General features: G+C 36.6%; 1 protein-coding gene across 3 annotated transcripts; it reads right to left on the reverse strand.

Moving 5' to 3' along the window:
• Positions 1-4,606: 4,606 nt before the first annotated feature.
• On the reverse strand, positions 4,607-26,939 carry Trx (histone lysine N-methyltransferase trithorax). Of its 3 annotated transcripts, none has more exons than XM_078177386.1 (11): positions 26,683-26,939; positions 24,724-26,146; positions 24,072-24,638; positions 23,556-23,989; positions 23,314-23,475; positions 22,858-23,253; positions 15,892-22,658; positions 15,646-15,808; positions 15,411-15,557; positions 14,719-14,911; positions 4,607-4,680 (listed from the first exon to the last, which is right to left on the reverse strand). In XM_078177386.1, exons 1-10 carry the CDS (start codon positions 26,845-26,847, stop codon positions 14,738-14,740), a joined length of 10,398 nt encoding a protein of 3,465 aa, XP_078033512.1. In that variant the 5' UTR covers positions 26,848-26,939; the 3' UTR covers positions 4,607-4,680; positions 14,719-14,737. The 3 variants fall into 3 exon arrangements, with proteins under 3 accessions (XP_078033512.1, XP_078033511.1, XP_078033510.1); XM_078177385.1 differs by lacking the exon at positions 4,607-4,680 and adding an exon at positions 8,992-14,610; XM_078177384.1 differs by lacking the exon at positions 4,607-4,680 and having other exon boundaries at positions 8,992-14,911.

Raw genomic sequence — 26,939 nt, forward strand, 5'->3', positions numbered from 1 at the left:
CGAATTTATTTGCCCGATGAACGTACGTATGTATTTACGCTTACACTGATATCAAGCAGTATGGTAACTAATGAACTTAACTAGCACTCGGTAGCTATAAATCCGTAATGCGATTCAAGTTGTTGGACCGAAAACGAGGACCATAAGTAAATTTTACACCGCATTATAGATATATGTTTTCAAGGAATACAATCGTTCATCTATTGTTTCTGTGTTGTCGTTTAGAAAGGATTCAGTAGAAATGGCAAAGATATGCACTGCGTGACATCATTGGTTCGCCATGGAAAGGAGTTGCACCGCTTTGTTCATCGTTTGCACGCACTGCATCGGTGACCTGAACGGCGAAAGTTCTTTTGTTTACCTGAGAATTAGTATCTCATGCACTTGTATGAGGCATCTTTACGAAATCATATTTTCACAACGCGCGCAGGCTCACAATGTACGAGTGCAATCATAATAAGGGTGAGTAATAACCTGCCACGTTATCGGATAGGCAATTGAAACTTAACCTCTAATTAGCGCACATTCCGCGCATTCGCTCGGGAAGCGTACAAAAACTGATTGCTTAAAACGAAACGAGAAAAAGTCGGAAAGGAACGGAGTGCTACGAGATAGTAAAAACATAGGGCAAATCCACCGCAAGACTATGCCCACTTCACCTTCTTGCAATCGCTGCAATATTGCAAGAAGCAGTTGAATCGCATTTAACAACCAAGTGATGAGATTTCGCACGTACCAAAGTTTCACGCTTCACGGACGTTAATATTGCATCATTTGAAATCTTGTATAGTGTAATATAGTAAGAGTAAGTTCATCGTTGCTGGTTTCAATTGCAATAATAGGCAACCTGTCCAACGAACAAGTAATTAAAAATGCATATTATTTCCTGGTTATTCAACAACGTGAATTTATTATCTCATTCTGAATAAAGAAAAACCTGATTCAATAAGATGACGTCTGAATGTTGAAAAGAGTCCGAATCGTATGTATGCCACGCGAGAGATTGTACAAATCTCAGATACATGATAATACTCTAAGATGTCGTACAAACGTATCGACTAAATTTCTCGTAGCAGGCGGATTGTAACTTTCACGTGCGCTCGTTCGCTTTTCACGTTGCACATACATATTGTCGGGTCACGCCTAAGCATCGTATAGAGATAAGCATACGTATCTTTGATTCATATACAATATTGCTTGTGTCACGAATGCGTTCAATCCCGTGGAGCTCACGTGCCGTAAATTATTCGGTGAGAATAGCAGAGCAGCCGTGTCGCATCGTATGCGCATGTCCGCACTCGAGGCAGAAATTAAACTGTGGATTGCTACGATCGAAATAACTCTCCACGAAAAACAGGTTTCCACGGGTTTACACCATAGATGAATCTATATGTAGATCCCATGATACCAACCTACTGTAGTGCTTTTCTCTAATCGGTTGAATAACATGGTTATGTGTCACCAACCTCTTCCATTAAACATTGTTGCAAACATTTTTGTAAATATGTAATCTAAGGAAGCTACCCCAGATTTTACTGACCCACAAATATGTTATTAAGGTCATCATTTTCAACACTTCTCCTATACATATAATAGGTGGCCCCTTTTCGTTTTAAAAATATTGGAGATAGAGTTAGAGATACAAACGGGCTAAGAAACTCAACTTAAAAGGGATATTTAGGATTGTTTCTCGCGTTCGAGACCTAATCCAGACCTAACGTCTTAGTTTTATGTTAAGAAGTTCGAAACAAAACACTGTCATATTATTGCTTTATTCACTGGTTCTAGGTTAGGTCTGGATTCGTTCCGAAACAGAAAAACTGTCATATTGTTGCTACAGTCTTAAACTAACACTGAGATAGTTGGCAACACTGATAGTATTTGTCCGTAAAACGCAGGAATTTTCAATCGTTTGTATTCTACTTTGAACCACGATATCTGTCATCTAAACCTTTAACCATCGATCATTGTGTGATCCCATGCTGACAGACACAACGCTACGGTCATACAAATATATGCTGGGTTCATTGTAGTAGTGGCAATAGTTTTTCCCGAACATCTTAAAAATCATAAAAGAGTACGTATTATATCTATAAGAGAATGTTGTTTAAAACGATGATCTTGAGAACATATTTCAAGGTCATTAAAATCTGAATTGGTTACCTTAAATAGCATAATCATGAAAATTGAATTTGGTTATATGTTAGCAGTTGTATGAATTGTAAACGCAATGTTTTACGAGTGGGGCAAATGTACGAGATGTAACAAAAAATTTGATTGATGTGTCCCGTGGATACCACCGAAAGATTCCACGGTCATCTACCTCTTCCTGTCTCACTCTCTCTTTACTGTCTATTTTCAGGTCATGTCGTGCGTTCTTAAACTACTAATATTTCGCATTTCATTCGCATATATTACGAGTAGATCTACCCAGAAGTTTGCGCTAGCGCACGGTTTCACATCAGCCGAGTGGAACGAGACTTAATTGCATTTTCACCTACGTTGCTGGCTGTGAACAGACTCGGTGCCTAACCTCACTCGTTTATTCTTTTTGTCTGCTCTTCTCACCGAGAATGACGAAACCAGGTCTCCCTCTTTCTCTGACCGAGCTGTCTTACTCTTTCGCTCTCGTGTCTTGTGACAGCGCCGGCCCTGAATCGGTCTTTACCTGCGGCCTCCGTCGTGTCCGTGGCAACGAGCTCGCCCGAGTTCGAACAAAGGCGAAAAGGCGGCTGCGTGTTGATAGTGTGGATCGGGAAGAAGGAAGGAAGAAGGGGTCGAAGTAGTAGAAGAAGAAGAAGAAGAAGAAGAAGAAGTGGAGAAGGAGAAGTAGAAGAAGCGGGAGGCGATAGCAGCCGATATACTCTTCGTTCCGTGTATAGGCGGCGTTGCTGTCACACGGAATTCTCTTCGCTTGGAAACCACTACCGTAGCACCAACGCACCTTCTTCCATGTTGCATGCACGCGAAAATCAACGCCGAGTACCACTAGCATCGACGGGCTCACTTACGACGAGCGCAACACAACGTGCCAACGTACGGCCGGGACAGCGACAGCGCGACAAACGGGAAGAAATGAACGTCAATCGGTTGAGATTGTGCACTCGCATCAACTTTTCGCGGGCGTATCTCACGGCACAACCTCCGGTCCAGGACTGATCCACCACGAGTACGACGCACGGATATCCGCGTCCCGGCTATCACGGGAAAGAGAAAGAGAGAGTCGTGACGCGTGCGACGCTCGACCAGGCGCCATTTACAGAAACGCACGCGTCGATGCGACCTCTCTCTTCATCTTTATGCCTGTCTCCTTCCCACTAGATCCTACTGTGCTTTCCTCCCCTCCCCCGCCTTTCCGTACACACACGCCGCGTGTATCTCCCTCTCTTTCACGTTTGCGGCAGCTCGGTCTCTTTTTATCTCGATCGTTCTTTCCCCCTCTGACATATCTATCCGACCTATCCCAATTACAGTGAACGTCCTTGAGGTGACTAACACCTTGCTGTCCGCTGGCTGCGAGCACGAAGGGGGATGCTTGAAAGCGTCGTCGAGGAGGTGGAATAGATGGCAGCGGTGGTGGTGGTACTGGTAAAAGAGGAAAAGGGTTAGGTGATTGGAGCCAGCGAACCCTCGTTGCCGAGAACACGCGGTGACGAGGTAGTAGGAACCGTACTTTGATGTTACTCCAAGAACAAAGATAGAGAAGCAAAAGAGCGGCGAATGTCCGCCTGTTAAGCTATGTACACACTAGAGCACGTATCGTGCAATATTTCTCCAGGAACAGGGTCCGCGGAATTCGACCGATAAAAATTGATAGTCGATTTTACAGCATCGCGTGTTCCCCTATCTAGTATACAGAGAGTAATACTTTCAGTCGTTACGATCAGCTGAAATATCGATGTTTTGAGAATAGAGATTCAGAAGATGTTTTAAAGATTACGGAAACATTAATTCTTTGTATCCGTATGACGACTCTGAAGCAGCGTTCAGAATTACCGTATGACATATTAGAACAATTTTCATACTAGAGTAAATTTTAAAAATTCTTAGTTTCTGTTTCATTCTGAATTTCATGATTATCAGATTTTACGAAATTTTGATAACTTTCTTCTGAAACTCTAGCAAGCTACATGAATCAAGTTTGTTATTTTTCGCTCAGGTACACACAAGTCTTTCAGTCGGCACTCGTAGGGATATAATAAGCAAAGTAGTAGGTGTAAAAATTTGTAAAAGTTTGTTGTAAAAATTATGAGACAGCGACCACAGTAGTAAGCTTATTTTATAGAATAATAATTATATCGTGATTTGAAAGTAGGGTCGGAGGTTAACGCAGAGAAGTAGTAGATCGAGAGCGGGTTCATAACCTCCTCCTCCGGACTTTCTTTGAGCCCCAACTTAAAATCTCTACGTTGTACTGTCTAAAAAGTAATTAGAACTGATACAAAAGTGAAACAAGATTCAAAGGTGCAGTTTAGTACTTAACTTTGGCTGTCACGATATGCATTGTTATCCTTCAGATTAAAAATTTTTTAAACTCCACTGTGTTTGCTATCTCATCATGTCGTTGTTGCTAGATCTCCATGCGTATTAGCAACTTGTTTCGAAGCACTGTCATAGAACAAGTCACGCAACATGGATTTCTTAATATGTACACAGCTTAACGCATGGGCTTTCTCGAAGCTGTAAGTAAAAAGAGAAGGGTAGAATAACCATGATTCTTAAGTGTTCGTACGTGAGAACGAGTAGGTTATTCACTGTTCTATGGAAACGTTCGAGAGCCACGATGTAGAGAGGCGATTTTTTAAGAGTACATAACGAAACCAAATAAGATACGAACATTACACCTAGTTTAAAACCCATTAAATATCTGCAACTATAACCTTCCAAGTTGATATCAATGAATCTGACGAGGTTCCATATACGATAGAGTTTCAATGTCTCCAGTTACAAATTGAGTGTTATTATTTATTCGGATTTTTAAGAAACTTTTTGGAGAAATTTTTTATATTTTAATCCTTTTTTTGGCACGAAGAAAGCTGATCTTTACTTATTAACATTTTCGAATATATTTTTGGAAAAAATGTATACGATTGCAGGATTATCTCAAATTATCTTCTAGAAGCTTAGTAATTAGGTAAAACTTTAAAACATTGTATTAATTTTAATTTTTAACGAAATAAGGCACGATATTGAAATTGAGAACATGTTTTTGGTAGTTAATGGACAAGCTCAAAAACAATTTCTCAACCTATAAAATTGTTTGAAACGAAAAATATAAAATATCACTCACTGAAGATAAAAAGAAATTTATCATTTGTTTATGCAAAAAACCGTACGCCTCTACGACAGATTGTAGGAAAGTGTGAAATGAGTCAACAAGAAATGGGAGGCCGCAATTTGAATTTGCTTTCGACTGTAAATATTTGAAAATCTCAAAAATCTGGGAAACAGAATAATTGGTTCGAAAGTAGATAATACAGAATCACTTTGCATTAAATATTTCAAGGTTATGAAAACATAATCTTACTATAAATATTGGAATATAATGGATTCAGAAGCAATTATATGATCAGATGGGTGAAGCAAAAATAAATTTAGTTGGTTGGGTGGGAGATGAATGAAACGATTCATATACATGTATTGTGTACATGTTTAACCCTTTTAGTACCGAACGACGATATATCGTCGTTCGGTGCACTTGCCAAAAATACCAACGACGATATATCGTCGCGCCTCCGTTGGAGCCTTATTGTACTCATCACAAGAGGTCTGTGTTTCAAAATAACTTTATAAAATGTTAAAATGGTTCATATTCGATGCAACACAAGTGAAAAAATGGTTATTAGATTTAACTTTTTGTTATATTTTATGTTGATTAGTGCCGCGGGTCTGTATATGTTAGAGCGATAAGATAGAAACGGGACCCGGGATATCCCTCGGATATTCGTCGACACGGGATAGTTTCTCTGGACCGTAATCGCAATTTTTACGATGTTTATGATAGTTATCAGAGTATTCCAATTGCAATAAAGAGTTGCATGGTATATGCATTAGTAAGCATCAATGCTAATAAATTGCTTGTGTAAGTAAAAGTAAGGAAATATTACATGTCGTCGCCACAACGACAATGCGCCTAAAGCATCATTCTGATCTTGATCACCAACATTTGTTTCAATGTGGGTGACATTACATATTTTTAGTGGCCAGAAAACTAACTATAAATATCTATAATAACACTTATATTTTTTTTCGTGACGTATTACCAGCTGCACGATCCACTTGTGTAGTAGATCTGTCTGACGCTTGCCGTGCATCATAGCGTTATCCTTCCGTTTTGTTATCCGACTTCTGCTATTGTATTGCAAATGATTGCAAAATGCAATGTCTATACATTATACTAAATGATGTATATAGAGCTATGACCAAATGATGACATTTTTTATGTGCAATTACCATTTGAAAAAGAGTAATCACTTTTGTACGATTTCTGTTATATCTTATGTTTATGTTATTCATATGATTTTCAACAAATAATGAAACACAATTCGTATCGTTTTATTCTCCCTTTATTTCCGAATATGCTGCCTTTTATATTTTGTAAATATCACTTCTACTTTCGTTTTTACGAGCATTTTCGCAAACCTCTGCAAATTCGCAGATTCGGCCCGGTATTCTTCGCTTAGGCACGTTCTTTTCGCCGGTACTAAAAGGGTTAAAATGCATCAAAGTATGAAATTGCAGGTAAATATTACTTTTGTGTCAATGTGATTCATAGAAATGTATTGGACTTCTTAAACTTCTTAAACTTAGTTAGGACGAATTCTAATGGTATGGAGTGTAGATAGCATTCTGTAAATATTATTCAGAACAATTTACCTTTAACTAATTAACCAATTTAACGAGTCACTACGACAAAATTGAAAGGAATTTGCCGATACAGATTATTAAAAGAAGATTAAAAAAAGAAAGCACTAAAAAAAATTAAACATAATATTGACCGAAATCTTTCATCTCTATTTTTCCAAAAATACTATGTTTCGTTTATTTAGGATCATCTTTTAGATTCTAAATGAAGTGGTGCCATAAAACAATCTATTTTATCCACGTCTCTCTCCCTCCTGTTTTAAAAGTCTCCAACTGAGAACGCATCCACACGTCTGGGTGAGTCAGAATATAGCCTCGTTTCCATTTTAAATACGAAACAAACGAATGTATTAATAAAATTTCATTTGTTAAGCGATACAATGTTATCATATTTACAGTTTATCTACATCACCTAGTAATATTTGATAATGCTACATCCATTTTAATAATATGATCAAGATAGTTCGTGGAAGGACTGTGCATTCAGTAACACACGCGAAAATAACGATAATAAATGTATATGCCTATCGTTACAACATACTTTGCCTATACGGTTTCCGCCGTATCTTATCCCAACGTTATATTTCACCGAAGTGATACATCACCGTCTAATGCCAATTGATTATTATTATTATTATTATTATTATTATTAGTTGTCGCAGCGCATCCGTGACTACTTATTGCTCCTACAAGCAGATTTATACGTTTCCCGGTGTTTTACTAGTATCGACCGTACACCGGGTTTACCATACTTTCTCTAGAAAAATCACAGAATCAAATTTTTCATTTTTTCCGCATGTCCGTTCCACCGTTTTAAGAGAGGAAAAAAGATGGGAAAGAAAACTCTGGTAACAGATACAATTGAATTTTCACGTCCTCTCTTCGATTCCCAGCGAAACCGTCGCGCTAGCGTGTACGCGGTATGTATTCCACTTTCGACGAAAAAACAATCTCTTCTCCTTCTTCTCATCAAGTTTACGCGTAACAACATCCGAGAGCAACGCGTATGAGTCAGCGTCGCGCGTTCAACCGAATACGCACGTGAACAAAAAAATAAAGGATTCTCACACGTGGAAAAAACATGACCTACAACGCGTACGCCGCTCTGTTACAATGAACAAGTGGGCATCGTCGTTTACAATATGGTACTTGGTTCGAGCGGTCGCTTGTGGGATCGGACAAAGGCAGATAAGATTGCTGTTTTATGCTTTAAACTATTTGCACGCTGACAATATTCGAAATTAATCAATAATATAAGTAGGGGGAATCCCGTTGTCGCTCTTATTCGTTAATACGTTCCAATTCGATGCGTAAATCCGTTTTTGCGACGATCGAGGGAACTCGGACGCCCGGTTCCGTTTAGTACACAGAGTGTCCCATGTAACCGAGGTGCGCCACGTTGTAAAATGCATAGAAACAGATAAAGATTGCGAATCGAAGTTCAGTGGGCGTCTTGCGTACTTCTATGGTACTTCGCGCATTTTCTAGGTACCGATGCAGCTGAAAAATATTGCGCAGCCGTGAGAGTACCGTTTAATCCGAGCATCAAATTATTTCTATTAGTAATCAGTAATTTGATTTCATGGACGAATAATTTTTTTATGATAAACTTCTCCGACGCGTCGCTTACGTGAAATAATTCTCGTTGAAGGTTTTTATTTTGTCCCTGTTTGTCGACGATTTTGCGGAAACTTGTAATTGTAGTCGGAGATAAGTAAAACGGGAAAGTCTCATATATCGAGTTTGTGCGAGGAAAATAGCGAATGAATTTTTCTCGATGGAACACGATTCAGTGTATTCATTAGATTTTCTTACTTTCTTTCCTCATGTAATAACTTTAGAATTAATAAGAAGCGCTACTAATATATTTTGTAAAATGTAAGAAGCTGTACGGAACAGCGTATTTGAAAAGGGATGGAGTGTTATCTGAAAATGCACCTTCTAGCTGCATCGTTACGAAAAAGTATTCAACCGTAATATAGATCATAAAACATCTTCAATTTTTACTTGTAAAGTTCATTCTTTTTTTCAAGGTTGAACAACGCCTTCGAAAACACACTTTATCCTAGATACGTGGGACACCTTGTATATTGCGTATGGGATACTTTTTACACACAGCACGGGAAATATGATATTTCCATTTGTGTTTTTATTTTGTTAATTTCTCATATAATACTAACAAAACATTTAAATACAAAACATGAGCGTACGGTTGTGTATGTGTGTTTGTAGTGTGCCTACTCTTTCCGTATCATTATGTATGTATGTACGTAGACCGATACCGGTGTGTAGGTATGTTGTGGTGTGTGAAATGAAAGCGGTTATGTGTCTTCTATGCGGTACGCATATCATCTGGTTAATGTAATTATTACAATTACTTCATAAGTTTCCTACAATAAGTAGATAGATTTATAACGACACTTTACACGCTGAACGCGTACAGTATGTACGTCCCATTTGCCCGCAGCGTCTCTTCGGTTTTATTTTTTTTTTTACATTCGTCATATGATTTTCTTGAGTTTCTTTTTCCCCGTCCTGTACACCGTGCGCAACTCGGTACGAGTTCATCGTCGATTCTCTCTCACACTCTCTCCTTCTCTCTCTCTCTCTTTCGTTTTCTCATTTTAATCTATTTGGATGAATTATGCGAACGCAAAATAGATAAAAACGCTACTATACGGTATGCGATATAATAATATATAATCGTACCTCGTTAGTAGTTATTATAAATAGTTTCAATAATTATTTGTCCAAACACAGAATATTTTACAACAGCCATCGATCTCAACTATGTATAATTCTATTAAACAGTTTGCAACTTTTACAGTTTCAAATTTTTTTATCCTTTGTTTCTCATGTTTTTTTCCGTCTTTCCTCATTTTTAAATATATGCGTAGCGTGTCCGATCCAATATCATATCAATAATAGGAGTATATCATAAATTTTGTAATTTGCTAAAAAATATTCTCTAAAAAATATGTCGACCTAAAGATTATTATGACTGATAATCACAGACAATTTTTTCAATTTTCTTTTCATACCATTTTTTTTCTTCATTAAATTTATCAATAGTATTATTATTTTTTTCCCCCTCCATATTTAAATAAGTACAATATTCAAAATTCTACGTTTCCTTTAAACATTAGAATAGGAGTGTTCCTTTTTGTTTTTTTTTTATACATGTATGTGTGTACGTGTTCCATTTCTTTTGTTAAAAAGCGTTTTACATCGTTTGAAATTCTTAATTCCTTAAAACTGTTTATTACGAATAAAAACGGAGAACCGAAAGAACCTTGAAGACATGAAGCTCTTGGGATAAAAGAGGACGCAACGCTGCGATGCTCTGAAATCGTCGTACGAAGTAATAACGAGCACCGTACAGTTCCGTGGAATAACTTAACCACTCGTTTCATTTATCACACCAAAACTAGTTAGATGTCTAAACACTTCCATTATCTAAAACAAATTTATGTCGAGGTATACATATACATGATCGAAGTTTGAAGTTGTTACATTTGTATATTTTTCTAACGTCGATAATTATTATTTTTTTGCTCTTTCTCACACACGAATCACGTTTTTTCGGTTTTTTTTCTTTTCTCTCCCTCTCTCTCTCTCTGTCTAAGAAAAAAAGGATGGTGCGCTGATGGGTGTAGTAAACAAACGGTGCACAAGTATGAGTTGTGATGTATTATGCTATCTTCTCGTATAGATTATAATTAATTGTAATAAGAATAATAATGATAATAATGAAGGCTGAATGCGTAATACTAAGGAGCTCGTATAGACTCCGTGAGTTAGAGGATCGTATTCGAAAAAGATACGGAGTACGTTTTTAAAAAGCGTTCGACAGACTTACTTTTGAAATTTCTCGGGCGAAAGTGTAGATTAAAAACGTATGTACGGTTTCTATACAGCTGAAGAAACTAACATGTGTATCATTTTCAGAGCATAGAACATTTTCACGTGCTTGTTGTGTTCTTCATGTAAATAAAAAAAATAATGAAGAAACGATATACCTAATTCGCTTACGGACACATGTAAATACATTCAGTTCAGACTATTGTTACAATCACCACGGATATTAATCTGCGATGGGAGTACAAAGTATATACATCAAATACATCATATATTTCATAATCCCCATTAAACTAGTGGTGATATAACAATGATGAGAATATAATGCGTTCATCGAGCAGAAAGGGGATGCTCTCATTTTTTTTTCCTCGCTTTAAAAAAGGCAAAAGCCGACGTTCGTTAATTCGTCTCAACAATATTAGACCATCGTGTGCACCATGTTCTAAATCATTTTTTGTATTTAATTTAATTAGTATTTTTTCTCTCATCAACCCTAAAAACCGTCACTCATAAGTAATAAATATCAATAAAATATCTAACATTGCTATTATATTTTCAAGTAAATTACCTTTCTTCTTATATGTCATTATTACCTTTTGCTTTTATACAGATTAAAATTAATTATCATTATATTAACAATATTCATTTTCCAATAATAGTTACTTAATTATTGGTAATCGTAATATTAGAAAAGAAAGAAAGAAAGAAAGAAGACTCAAAGTACCTAAAGAAAATGGCAATTTCTCGTGACCAGAACAAGTTTCCATTACTTTTTTTTTTTATCCCCCCCTTCGTATTTTTTTCTTTTCACAATAACTTTTTACAAATCAGCATATGCATTTTGTACCAAACCAGGCCGATTAAAATTGTCGCACGACCGACGAACGTTGCTCGCGTGCTCAAATAATGTTCCTGCCATCATTTATTCTTTATATTACCTCTTTAAATAATCCGCGATCAATATTCTTCGTATAACGCATTTCTTATTATTATCAAACTCTTTCTCCGCTGCCGTCTACTATCTCTTACTCTAGGCCATTTTTTCATTGTAAAGTGCACTTAACGGTGTCCACGGAGCACCAAATTTTAAGGGACAACCACCTCGGCAGAAATTGATTAATCGGACTAAAATACTTTATCATAGCTTAATCGATGCATAGACGCAATTACAGTTTGTCTTCAGTTTGAATATAAGTCATCGGGGTACATCTAAAATCTATCACCGGGTTAAAGCGTAGGTACATTTAAAGGTAAGGCAAAACTGCATTTCACAGAAAGGTGTTTTCTTCTTCGTCTTTTCTATTCTTTTCTTTTTTTTACTTACGGAACACGTAATATCCGTAAAGTTTGAAATATATTCCTATAAAGAACATTTATAATTTCTCCCAGTGTGGGAAAATATCACAAACATTTTCTAGGCGCGTGCTCTAGAAAAGTTTCATCGAAACAATGATCTAATCATTTTCCATTATTTTTTTTCCATACATTTTGTCAACGTAATCGGTCACCATGATATTCGATACTTTTTGCATTTTTTTTTACAATTCATAAAATTTATTTTTGTATATTTCTTTTTGGACAGAAACCTCGTTTCAACGATCTTATTAGATTTATAGCGGTTCCATCGAGTTTCTGTAAAATAAAAACTTTTTTCCCTCTCTCTCTCTCTCTCTCTCCCTCTCAAACTTCATTTCCTTCTCTCCAGCGATTTTCTTTAAATATAAAAATAAAGTAATGAGATTAATATTGTATTATTGGCAAGGCGGAAGCACAAACGCATGGGTGCAATGTTTAAAAATCTATAAAAAAGAACATATCAAAATAATATATTGCGCGTACATAATTCTCCATTTGAAAGGAACGAAGCAATTTAAGGGTATTATATTGACTCAGTTGCAAAATACACCTATTATCATGTACAAGCAGATGCACGCGTACATCCCTATAGGATCGGGCGTGGACGTTTTACTGCCGGCTCTTAATCGCGGTAACTATACACTAAACAACGCATGGAAGAACATAGAAATAAAACGAATTTAAAATTGAATTTACAATCCGTACTCGATACACTTGGAGAAAGCTAAGCTTTAATGATCATAACTGCTGTAAACTACTCGGTGAATAGAAATACTACTCCTATCAATTACATGGATCGCGAGGATAATCATTAAAAATGTCTAATCGATGTTTAGAGTGTCTTTCGCACTAGTAAAATGAAAGTTTATAGTTGTATAAGAGAGACTATCCATCAAATACTCACTGAAGTGCGCCGCTCCATTACAATAATGCCTGAACCGGTAAAGCGTATTACAAATGCAATTGGAATATCGCAACTCGATGGTATCGTGCATCTGCCTGCTATCATGAAACTAACGAGGTGTAATGAAATGGACTGTTATCGTCCTTAGAGCAAATCTATTGCATTGAAATTTCAGAAAGACCGTTGAGGCGATTGCTTCTCCGCGTGCGCCGTCGTCAGGCGTTCTTCAAGCATAATGATAACCCCGGAATACCGCGGGATGAGAATTTTCTTTTGTTGAACGCGGATGAGATAATGCCTCCGGACTACACGTATGACATTGTGTTGTATCAGGATATTACGGCAGTCGGCCCATTCTCAAATTTATTACAGCGCTACGTCCCAAAAACTAATGAATGGAAAGGAACGAACAGACTTTAATTTTGTCAGGAAGCAAGTTCTCGTTTCCCGTTCGTTTTCTTCTGTTTTCATATTTGCTTTAAATACAATAAGACTTAAAAAATATCATCAATGTCTGCCAAAGTAGGTACACCTTCCAACAGTATCCTACACCAGGAGACTGTCTCATCTTGCCATTCTACCCCCTTCCCCCCACTCACGCGCGCGCGCATTTTTCCTTAACAACTATATCTTCTTTAACTTAAACTGGTATCTATACTTACATCAAGACAATGTCTAATCTAACAATTACATATTTTACAAGAACATTTGAAATCTGGCCCTACAACGGACATGAAATGTCACGAAGCCTATCGTCACTTTACACTAAAATTCCGCCCGCGATCTCACGATTCGTTTACGATGACCGTTTTCCTTTTACAATTAACACATATTGAAAGAGTACTGTTATAACATTTCCGCGTAGAAATAAGAAACGGTCATAGAAAACGTTAGTGCTCTCCCAAGTACGTCGACTTTCTGTTATATATTATTCATTCAATTTCATCATTCTATATCATTTGGTCCGATCGTAGGTAAAATTGACAAAGTTCGAACTCCTGTGTGCGCAGGAAGTAAACATTTACGAGAATTAATAAAACGAATCCAAGCGAATTTAAATAAAATAAATAATTAAAACATGCGTACGCTGCTTGCAAATGAAGCGAATTTTAGAAAGGAGAATAGAGGTCACCGATTTAAAACTCAATTTTTGCTACCATAAAATAATAATTGGCGAAGGACACCAATAGTCTATAAGCAATAGCATAAAACATTTTGCTTCTGAGCAAATATAAAATCTTTCCTACATATGCGGAGTATATGTTGGAATGCATTTCGGTTTAATGTAAAGTGACGATAACTTGTACATTTAAGCCTCAATAGTAGATAATAAGTAGAGTCTAGAAGACGTGCGTGAAAGCACAGGCGTGGATAAAAGTAACACTTTCATGAATCTCGGTGCGATACGGCGCCGTGACCAGTTGGATACGAAAGCAGGGCATGATCAATCATTTATTGCTATAAGTAAACCCCCTTAAATCAACTACGAATTGTAGCCGTTTAAAGTAACATTGTCATAACGCGATGTCTCGTGTACTATATCTGGCCTCTCTAACATTTTGTTTTCCTTTTCTCGTTCACATTAAATGTATATCTATTTCCTTTATAGTAATAAAAAGCTGCAATCTCTGAAAATAGTTTGATGATTAAATGAATAACGTTTAATAAAATGAATCCTATTCCGAAGCGCGAGTAATTATAGCACATGTGGTTTGCTGCGGTTATCGGCTGCTTACGGTAGCTGTATATGCAGTCTCAATTGAGGTATTTACGACATCTGCGGGAACCGCAGGTACATGGAATCTTGATATCCTCGAAGGGAAATTTGTAGTCGTACGTTAACTCTTCTCCTTGGATAATGCGACGCAGAGCGAAAATTAAAATGTGCTTCTTACCTAAGATGTCCACCACTCGCGAGTAACAATTCGGCTGTAACACAATTTCACAGTTAGAAACCCTTTCGTTCTTCTTCTTTCATTATAAGTAAAATAAATAATATTTTGAAATTGTTTTTACTATTTTTATGTTTGACATGAGAAAAACTTCAAACTATACAACGGAAAATCTCAGTAATACAATAGTTGCGTTTCCTAAGATTTAGCTTGAAATTATGCAAACAAACGTTGCACATAGAATTATTTGAAAAGCAAATTTAATAGTTAAATAAATTTCACGATAATGTGGAGTATTAAAACATGTGTGTATATTTAATCTATATTTATAATTATTAGTCAATCTATTATATGTTCCATAACTAGGTCATGAGTTTCATGTTCATACGAGGAAAGCAGTTGAGATAGATTTAACAAAGTAAAAATTTGGCATAATCTGTACTTTTTTCAATCTCAATAAAGTTATTAATTGAAGATTTTTAATGATAAAATTATATAGGAATTTCCAAGGAAATAAACAATTATTAAATACATACCTCGCACGAGTGATTTATAAATCTTGCTGCATTTCCCTTCATTGTAGCATCGACAACGAAATGATCGTCGATTTTAAACATATAACACCCAATATTTTTACTGTCATAGTATTTTTCTCGTTTGTCGGTCAAAGAGGCTCGAATCACCTAGTAACATTTACAAAACAATAAACATTATGAACATATTACAAAATTATTGTACCAATTTATGAAATTTTTTCCAGATTTTATGTACCTCGCCGGCATATTCAATAACCATCTCCCCGGCTTCAATATCTCTCAAGCAAAACAAACCTCTCCCATGTATATGAGAATGGTAAACTCCAACCGATTCCTTCGATGTTTCTTTAAGTATTCTAAACCGCATTGCCATTGGCAAGTTTGTACTTGCCACACGTCTGTAAAAAGATCAAAACGTTAGATACATGATGGACCTTATTCGATATTGTCCTTGTTCTATTGTTGACAAATTGAATTTTACCTGGACTCGGCTTCTGAAATAGCAATCATTTTTGGTTGTTGCCTGTGTCTGGACGCTAACCAACTAAACATATCATGAACTTTGCGTCCATTGAACGGCTCTGCGCGGGCAGCACCATTGTCGCATGCCTTTGGTAAATCACTTTCCGTGTCTCCTGTTTTAGGTGGTGCTAGATTATGGAACTTGGGCTTATATTTAGTACATCTGTTTACGTCCGACAGCTGTTCCACCAAATACACCGTGGCGTTGTTTTCCAGCCCTAAATTTTCAACAAGAGGATTGTGAGGCAGCGGTGGTAAATTATGAGCCTTCCTAGCATTTTGTACAGCTTGAAATACGGTCTCCCAAACTTCGGCCATTGAAGAAGCCGTATGAGAAAATCCATCCTGCGATTTTATTTCGTACATTAATGTAGGACCTTTCACGGTAGACTTTTGCGTTTGTGTGTTTTGCAAGTTTGGTGGAACAGATTTAATCGATTTGCTGATGATTCTTGGTTTTTTGACAGCAACCGGTGGAGTTTTCGTTTTTAATAGATTGAACTTGTTATCCATCGGTTTCACTTTCTCATCAATTTTGTTTGCCTTCAATGTGAACGTTTTTATAGGTAGCAATTGCAAGGAGGCTATCTGAGGAGGTACTTGTTTCGATGGTAATATTTCTACGGATGTTACTTGCGGAGATTTTTTGTTCTGTGCAACTGTCTTCATGTTGTGTGTAATTTTATAAGAACCATCTTGTAGCTGTTTCTGTAATACTATCTTTAACGAGGCATTTTGTAATTTGTCTTTATCCAGTTCTAACTTGATGTTTTCCTTTACTTTCTCAATGGTTTCAGTATTTAGCTTCAGAGCTTCATTTATGTCGTTTATAGTCGTTTCGGTGTTTTTCTCTGTTGGTAAGATGTCTTCGGTGATTTGCTTCTTCGATTCCGTCAGTTCCTGTTTTGGTTCCGGTTCTGCTGGTTTAATCACTGGTTTCGTCGGTTCCTCTATGATTTCGGTTTTTGGTGTTACTTTCATCGTATCTTGTTTCGGAGTTACGGCTTGCATAGGTAATACTCTATTCATCGGTCGACTCGTCGGTACGTTGCTTGTAGACATCGTAATTTTATTTTGTACAGTCGAACTAGTGATAACTGGATTATTACTTGTACTTATATTAATATTGTTAGAATTCGGTACAGTACTAATATAATTATTATGCACATTATTTACATCATGATTTAACTTATTTACAATTATATCCCTTTGAGTTATACAGTGATTAGGTAAGGGGAGTATTTTAGATGATATGCTAGACTTTATCATACTGGTATTTTCTGATACATGTTTTGAGTCAAAATATGGTCGGACACAATTGTTCATTATCTGTTCTGAACCAAACAGTGGTTCTGTAATTTTCCATGGTCCATTATTTAGCTGTGTCGGGTTAGAAACTGGACTTGGGCGTACAGCTACTCTTGGTATTGTTGGTACCGAGTTTTGCAACAGCTTTGGCGATGATGTGACGTTTGTTACAATTGGAGGTTCAGATGGACATGTATCTGGTAGTTGCATTGATGTCAATGGATCTGAACTCTGGCACGATACAGGCAGTATGGTACTGCATGTGGCTGATGCAAAGTTTTGTTCGGACGTTGCAGATATATTAATTTGTGGTGGAACAATGGGTTCTGCTACAGGTGTCGACTGATTTACTACCACATATCCACTGGGTACCGCAGGTATGTTTGGAACATTTCCCATAGATTGTAGATTGGACTGCAGTGTGGAAATATTGGATACATTTTGAATGGTAGGTACTGTGGGTATATTAGGCACACTAGATGTACTAGGTAAAGCAGGAGTGCTAGGTATATTGGACATGTTAGATACGCTAGGTAACGTAGATATACCAGGTATGCTGGGTGCAGTAGGTACATTGGGTACACCGAGTACACTGGGTATGTTCGGTGTACTAGGCGTGGTAGATGCACTAGGTACACTAGATACACTAGGTACATTGCGTATAGTAGGTATGTTAGATGCGTTAGGTATAGTGGGTACTTTGGGTATTGTTGGTATACTGGATACAGTGGGTATATTTGTTATGTTTGCTATATTAGATACATTGGATACAGATGGAACTGTTGGTATAGTTGGTATTGTGGGTACATTGGGAACATTTGGTACATTGGATACATTCGGTATGTTAGCTATATTGGGTACATTGGAAACATTGGGTACACTGGGCACATTAGCAACGTTAGGTACACCGGGCACCGCAGGTACTCCGGGCACATTTTGCACTGCCTGCACAGCTGTTACAGTCGGAACACCTGGAACGGTCTGAACATCCACAATAGGTTCCATAAGCTTAGAAGCTTGAAAAACTTGTGTTGTTGTTTGGTAACTGCTCGCTAACACTTGCGGTACTGTGCCAGTCATGAACTGACTGGAAGACATTACTGTGTTGCTCACAATAGTTTCTAAACCGTAATACATTGGTTGATTTGAAAGAAACATACTGCCTGTTGAGTCTGTGAACATTTCCAACGTTGGAGTTGAACTTAGTAATAGTTGTTCGGATGATATAACTCCACATTGAATTGCACTAGGTTGTTGCTGTATAATTGTTCCTAATACCGTTGGTTGCGTTTGGGCAATTTGTACACCTGGTAATATTGATATACCTCCATTCTGTAATGCTAATAAATTATCAGATGGTGCTTGTATGTATGCACCAGGAACTAAATGATTAGTTGTTATAAATTGAGGCTTAAAGGCTGCTTCATGTTGTCCACCAATTGTTGTTACATACTGAAAATTTTGTCCAGATTGTTGCTGTAATGTTTCCACATATGCAGACATAATACCAGGTGACGCTACTTGCTGTAATATTACAGTTGGCCCACTTGCTCTTTGAGCTTGTTGCAATTGTATAACTGGAGCATTATTTTGCATTGGTTGAAATCGAGGATGTCCATTGTGAGGTTGTACATTATTTTTTACAATTTGTGTTTTAACTCCTTTTGCTCGAGACTTTGGTGCTCTTGGACTTTTTGACTTTACCAACTTTGTTGCTTGCACATTCGCTTGTGATTCATTACTTGCAGTTTGTACACCAGTTGAAGAAAATGTCGGCGATACTTGTGGACTTGGAACGGTTTGGGAACTCGCGCCATCAGGAGAATTCACTGGTGTGTTAATAATATTCTGTGTAATACTAGAATCACTTGTAACAGATGGTGGATCTGTAATTTCTGTTATTTGAACAGTACTCTCCTGAGGTAATACTGTAGCATTTGGTAATGTGGTTGTTGTTCTAGTGTACTGAGTTTGTACAATCATATCGTTAGATGTTAATACTGTTTGATGCACAGTTTCCACGGTAGCATGTGTATGAATTTGTGGTGTAATAATTGCTTGTGCAATTGGTTCGATTTGAATTGCTGGATGAGGAGATGGTACAGAAGCTTCTAAAGGAGATGTAGCTTGCATGTCCGGATAGTCGGAAGAAAGAGTATGCCCTTCTGAAGGTGATAGCGTTATAAATTGTGGAGACACAGAACCAACGCTTGGAGAAAATCTAGAATCAGGCGATGCCAATTTATTATCCATAGTTTCCGAATCACTGTCACTTGTAATCATGATATCACAGTGTGTCAAGTGCCTATTATAACTATCTTGCGTTCTGTAGGTACAACGACACCGTTTGCAAGTTACAGGCCGATCTATGTGATCAAGTGGTGCATCACACTGAGAGATAACATTAGTTTTCTCACATTCTACGGACTGCGGTGATATGCATTCATCGTCGCTGGAAATATCATCGGCACCATCTAATTGTGGAATTTCTAAATTTAACTTCAAATTGCTCTCTTTGAACAAATTAATTTTATTTTTTTGCAATTTCTCATTATTCTTGGCTAAATGTGATCTAATGAACCCATATATTCGTTTTGATCGTAAAGCGTTGTTCGACGTTTTTGTGTAGGAGTTAAAATCTTTTTCAGCTGATGAACTAAATTCATTACTGTCACAAGACGATTCGTCGTTGATGCCATCTAATTGTGGGATGGATAAGGGTTCTGGCACACGAACTCTTGCAGTTTTTTCTTCAATATTATATTCCGGTGAACTGCATTCGCTAGCACTACTCGGATCTGCAGTTCCATCAACTTGTAATATTCGCGGCTGTTGTCTTGTATGCCAGAATAATCGTTTATGTTCTTTCCCTTCTTCCCGACTTGTAGAGAGTACGCGGCGATTAATGCCACTTGCATCTTCAATACAATATTTCAATTCTCTCACAGAATCAGACAAAATATTAGGTGTATTTGCTCTGCCTACAGTGACCATAATACCATCTGGAATTCTTAATTCGTGCAAGGTAGGTGGACGTTCATTTTGTGAATCCAACACCATTACGCTTGTCTCACTAGATTTTGTCATACTCGAGTTTCTTGATAATTTTCTCCGTTTTATACTAGGGCCGTATGTACTGTCTAACTTACAACTCCAAGTTAAACTACAAGATCGTTGATGATGTCTTTGTCCCCCGACAACCAACGGGCTATTTGACATTACTTCCGATTTAGATCTTTTCAACTCTCTACCTCCGCGTTTTTGATTTTTAGAATTTAATAAATCGTCCACTAAATCTTGAACTGAAGTTTTCGTTTCCAGATGTACCCAAAGATCATTATGGGCTCCTAGCTCCAACAAGGAAGGATCTATTTTTGAAATCTTGTTCTCTGGCGGTTTTATGATTTCTTCTACTTCAGGTGTTAGCATAACATCTTGAAATAAATCAGTCGCAAATGTACCATCATTCTTCAAATCCATCGCTAATGCATCGTTCTTCAAATCCACCGCAAAAAAATCTTCATATGACATTATATCTTGCATGGAAATACCAGCTAATACATCATGCGGTATATCTTCAAATATCGCTTCTTTTAATTCTGGAGGTAAAAGATCTGTATTATTTTGTTCTGCTAGATTTTCATCAACTTCCTTGTTACAGACTGTATCGATCAGGCTGTCTAGTGTTTGTTTCACGGCTAAAAGTTCATTTCTCTGCATATTCAGCAGATTCTCTTTTTCTTGTTCCTTAGAGTGATCAATTGTTACGTTATTCTCTAGATCGGGAGAAATATCTGGTACATATACTTGTACATACGTTCTGATGTAATATCTGACAATTTTAAATGGATTTACTGTAGACCAGTATAATCGAGAACATTTGTAATCGCAAGGTATAATTTTTTCAATTGTGTCAGAATACTCTGGTATAACTGTACCTAAGTAATCAATCATCAGAGAACCTATCATAACTTTTACTTTACTTGGCTCTGCATATTTTTTCTTCTTACGATCCAATTCAACATATACTGGCCTTCTTAAGCTAAAATCATTCTCATTTTGTAACGTTTTATGTGAGCAGTTGTTTAAATGTAAAGAACAAAATACTGTTTTATCATAATTTAGAGCAAGTCCAATGTTTCTTGCACAAGGATAATGATAAGTATTACTACAATTTTTCGCACAACACCCGACACTTGCACCTTTCTTTCCACATTCAGTGCAACGTATTAAGCGCCCTCTTGAGATAGCACTATGAACATTTTGTAAAGAACCGTCAATTTCTTCAAATACTTCATTTGACCAAAGTGCACAATTCGAATGTACCCATTCATTTTGTCCACAATACAACAATCGTCCTTCTTTTGTCTCCTGGCCATCACCTAAACCTTTACACAAACAACATGATCTACTATCTTCGACATTAACGTTATACAAGTTTGCAGTTTTAGCCGCGATTGCTTTTGGTGCTTTCATTACTTCTTCCTTCCATATTTCTAATATAGAATCGTCAAGTTTCGTATGACAGCTGTCATCTTGCTTATCGTCCTTAAAAGGAGTTAACGTGTTGTTAACTTTTCCGTTACTGTTTTTAATACTTTTCGGACTAAACCATGGAAATACCTCTCGTAAAATTTCATGATAAGCGTCAATTAATTCTTTAGTTCCAGTACTGTTAATTACATGTCCCATATCAATATGAAATTGCAATAACGTTTTGTATTCATTGTTATTAACTTTACGTTTCACTGACATTAGTGTAGGTGAAGGCTTAACAATGATTTGCTGGTCCAAACAACGACATTCTGTGTCATTTGAATTACTATTTGAATTTTCTTGAGCTATTGATTCCTTTTTATCACTATCTTGATTATCCTTTAGAGCACAGTTTTTAACTCTAACAGAACATTCTTTGAGGTGAAACTTTTGACGAAGTCGTCTTAAACCTCTTCTGTTAGAACAATCAGCCGGTTGATCGTTTGTTTTATTTGTTGTATCAGATTTTGAGTTATTGTTAGAACTAGGTTCTGTATCTTTAGCCTTTTCATTATTTGATTCTTCGGATTCAACAGAATTGAAAATTTCTTTATTACCGATTGCACTCCCGTCTATCTTTTCACGCGAAAACTCTAATTTTCTTATATTTGGAATAGGTCTGCACAAACACTCCTTTCTTGGGCTCCATTTTAAAGCAGCACAAGCTTTTCGATTTTTACTTAATGATTTTATAACCCCAATAAAACCGGCTTTCAGTTCAGCCTCTATAGCATTTCTCCAAACTGAATCAGGATTAGAGGAACATTGGCTGCATGTGAATTCAATAGAATCAGGTAAATAACTAAGAATTTGATACCGCTCATCTGAAAGTCCTTCGCAACGGGCATGCACCCAATAAGAACATTCGCTACATTCCATCATCTGAAAAGTAGAAAATTATTGAAACTAACAAATAGCCTTCAAAACATCAAACAGAAGCTAACATAACTTGAGAAACTACATTATAATAAGCATAATGTCACATAAAATTTGCATGACATAACGTAGTCATTAACTTGTTATATAAATGTATAAGTTATGAAAAATATATGTTTGTACATATATATGTATTTATACTCACCTTTGTATCAAAATCATTTTCGTTGTAACACCTTTGACACAGAGGACAATAGTTTCCTTGTTGACGCAGTTTAAAACACATGGAGCATAATGGTAAGTTGCCCACGTGAACATTAACTCCTTCACTACCACAACTTTTACACTTGACACAACTTTGACAAACAAACGGTCTTTCAGGATTATAGAGTCTTGCACTAACACCAGATTTCGACAAACACGAATGATGAAATGATTGACGACAACGAATGCAAGACAATTTTGGACCAGATCTTAGATGGCAGGATTGGCATATTGTACACCGAGGACAGCACCAGTTTGGTTGGGCACAAGCATTCCATTCACTGGGTTCCAAACAAAAGGCATGATATGGCTCACAACAGCATTGACAATGGATGAGCTGGAAAGATTGTTACAATGTACAATTATAAATATTAATATACATACACGTATTACTTACTGGCTCCTTTCCAGCACTTCCACAAAGGTAACAGATAGCAGGTATATGGAAGAGTTCTGAACCAATAAGGGCAAAACCTTTTGCACCAACTTCTGAGGGATCGTACTGTTCCCAGAAGTCTATAGATACTGTATGCACTGTATCATTATTTGATTTAGATACCTATAAGCATTTAAATTTAAAAAATGTAGATATTAAAAGAAATATGTTTACAAATGTTATACTCAATTTTAATGACTTACCGTTTGAAAATTAGATGTTAAAATACTTTGCTGAGATTTTCCTCTTTTTAGGTTCGATTGTTGAGTTGTATTAACAGTACTCTGACTTGTAATATTTTCATCATTATGTTTTGCTGGTTCCTTGTCTTTAGCACAATCTTTCTTCTCTGACCTATCACTTTCCTTCTGTGTTTTCGGAATGTGCTTATTGCTCTCAGTATCTTCTTTCCCTTCTACAGAAGGAAAAGTAGCTATTGGTTGACCAAGTGCAACACTTGCGCTTCGACAAACATGTTTTACTCTTGGCCCTTTCAATTCAAGTCTCTGTCTAAGGGGTTGTGGACATTGGCTTATAGGTGGTGAGGAGAACATTGGGTTTTTAATTTTCTTCCTTACTTTTATCCTATTGTTTTTTCTTCTCTTTTTACTAGGTGATATATTTAGCGATGAGTCGACTAGAAAGACATACAATGATTGAATGTATAAACAAATTCTTGGATAGGAAAATTATTCAAGAAAAACGTAATAATAACTCACATTTGTCTAATTTTGTGTATAGAAAACCACCAGTACCTTGACAGCTGGTTTTCTGACCCATTTCTATATTTCTCCAATTCATAGCTGATTTGAACAGATTCTTCTCAGAACTGTCTTCTGCAGGCCAACCTAATTTAGAAGATATCAATTTTTGTCCTTGACTATCATTATCTTGTTGACTCAATGATAAAGGTATACTCAAAGGGTCTCTCATCATCGGTGGTAGTAATGCATTTAAACTCATTCTTAATGAAGAAGGAATGTTGTAACACTTTAAACACATTTTTAACAAACATGCTGGACATCTAGCTTTGTAAACACATCTCATGAGATTCCATTGCTGACTTCTTACAACAGGTGGAACTAAGCATAAACCATCTCCCTTATGGCATTGAAGAATCGGAAGAGTACTATTTGTAGACTTTGCACAAGCCTGTCGCTTAATCATTTTGCTAATAAATTTTCGACATGATTCACAACTGTGAATGCCAAATTTTCTGGCTTGTTTCACAAATCGATAAAACCGTACAGCTCCACATACACCACACTTAATAGTACCTGTTAATCCTAAAATATTGTTATTATATAATTTATTGCAATTTATTATAACGAAAATAGTAAATTAAAGAAAAGAAAAATGTTAAACACATACCCAAATTAGTATTTCCACCAGCAACATTATTATTATTATTATTTGTTGTCGAGAAGGGTCCTTCAGTTCCACCAACACACTTGTTATCTAATTTTAATCTTGCCTTTCTTAAAATCACCTTTCCACCATTTAATTTCATTCCAGTCCATTCTGACTGTTCGTCTTCAGTATGATTACTGTGTTCACTTCCACTTTCAGACAATGTACTTTCTGTGTCAAAATTATCTGAATTTCCCTCTATAATTTTAGCCCTATTATTGGAATTATCTTGGCCTTTTCCACCAGTTTCCTTAATTTTTGCTGTATCTTCGAATTTTGCTTGAACTTCTAGACTAGCGACTTCGCTTTGAGTTCCTGACCTTGTTTGAATCCTGGAAGACTCTGAACTTGGAACATTGGAATCAGGAAGAACTTTCATAGGAACAGAAACTGATTTTTGACTTTTTGATATATTTAATTTGAAATTTTGAGTTTTCCTAATTATATTTTGCGAAGAGTCTTGAGTACTGTTAGATTCGCTTGATGCAGCTTTTATCACTTTGTTTTTATTCGATACATTAGCCTTCTTTACATCTGTATTATTAGCTTTTGATATTTGTGCGTCTTGTACAGAAGCTGCTAATTTTTCACACGTTTTTGCACATGATACTACAGTTTGGACATTGGAACTTACTTTCTTATTCTTATTCTTTACATCCTTATCTTTCAATTTTGTACATAATTTATTAAGATTTCCATCCTTTAATTTTGATTCTTGACTACAAATCTTGTTTAATGTAAATTTAGCTTTCTTCATGTGCATACCGACTTCATTTTCGCTAGGTTCTACACCAGAAATCTCTTCCAATTCTTCGATGAACCTTTTGTTCGGCTTAATAACTCTCGACGAATGGGCACTTCTTACTGGTAAAATAAATTTTCTCACCGCGTTCGGTTTATCCCCACATTGCGCTGTGATATTGCGTACATTATTACTGTTCGATTTTGCCCTCTGAAGTAACCTTTTCGCAGTACTATTACGCAACTGTCTCGTTCGCTGGTGCTGGTCCAAAATATTGTTCACTGATTTCAATACTGGTGTTTTCATGAAATTGGAGAACTTAATATTTTTGCAATTTCTACGATTTTTAGGTCTATGAAATTTAGAAGCACATTTAGAATTAAGTACAGTCACATCTTTCTTAATGTCCTCTATTGGTTCCTCGATTTTATCGCATAACGGTTCTACATTAGTTTCAGTATTCGAAGGAAAATTTTTAATATCTGTGATCGTGGCTTGTTCATTTGATTTTGATACAGAATTCTCAATAGCATCGGGTGATGATTTAACAGTTGCCTTTTCTGTGTCATGTTGTTGTGTTTTGATGTAAGACACGGAAAGATTAGCCTCTTTAGTGCTAAAACCATGGAATGGTGGATGTTCCTATGCAAAAAGAAATATCTACATTAATAATACATCAATTCGTTCTTTTGTACTAATATTTTTATATTACGGGGCATAAAATATCTTTTTAAATATTGTACATAAGAATTTGAGTACAAAAGATGAAGTCTACAATCATTTAAAAGTATACTGTAATATAATAACACATTGAAGTTTTATTCTGTGTTAAAAACATTGAAAGATAAAAGAATCGCCTAAATATTGTTTACAAAATAAAAACAAGAACACGACGGTATCTTTCACGAAGTCACTGACACTTGCAGCTATAGCGATACGTCAGTACATATTACACACATCTGCCATTCCGAGGCTGCGATTCCCTTCCAATAGGTTAACCTTCGTTATACAGCCAAATCTCCGAGTTTTTCTGGCCACCGAATCGGCGGCGTATAGGTAGATATCATGCTCATAAAATAAATACGGTTGTTTGTAGGCTGAGAAGGGTTCATTTCTTGCATGACTCTAATTAGGCGCCTTCAAGTAGATACTCATTACGAAAGTAAACTAGGAATTACCTTCTCGTTGTCACCAAATGTTTCGTTGAACAGGGAAAGTCCGTAGTAGATGTTCTCGGCGACGGTTACCGAATCGGTTTGGACTGTCTCGGGCTGGCCGAGGACCTTGATCCGTTTCCTGGTGACCGTCTTCGGCGGCTTCCCGGGAAACTTGGACCTTCCCATGTTCACTTTTTTCAACGGCCAACCTCAACCTCACAACGAAATTCTGTTTCCATTTTACGCGATTTTGCCCAGTCGAGGCGCACCAACTGAAC

The sequence above is a fragment of the Augochlora pura genome, chromosome 3 (assembly GCF_028453695.1).
Source record: "Augochlora pura isolate Apur16 chromosome 3, APUR_v2.2.1, whole genome shotgun sequence".
NCBI classification, from domain to species: Eukaryota; Metazoa; Arthropoda; class Insecta; order Hymenoptera; family Halictidae; genus Augochlora; species Augochlora pura.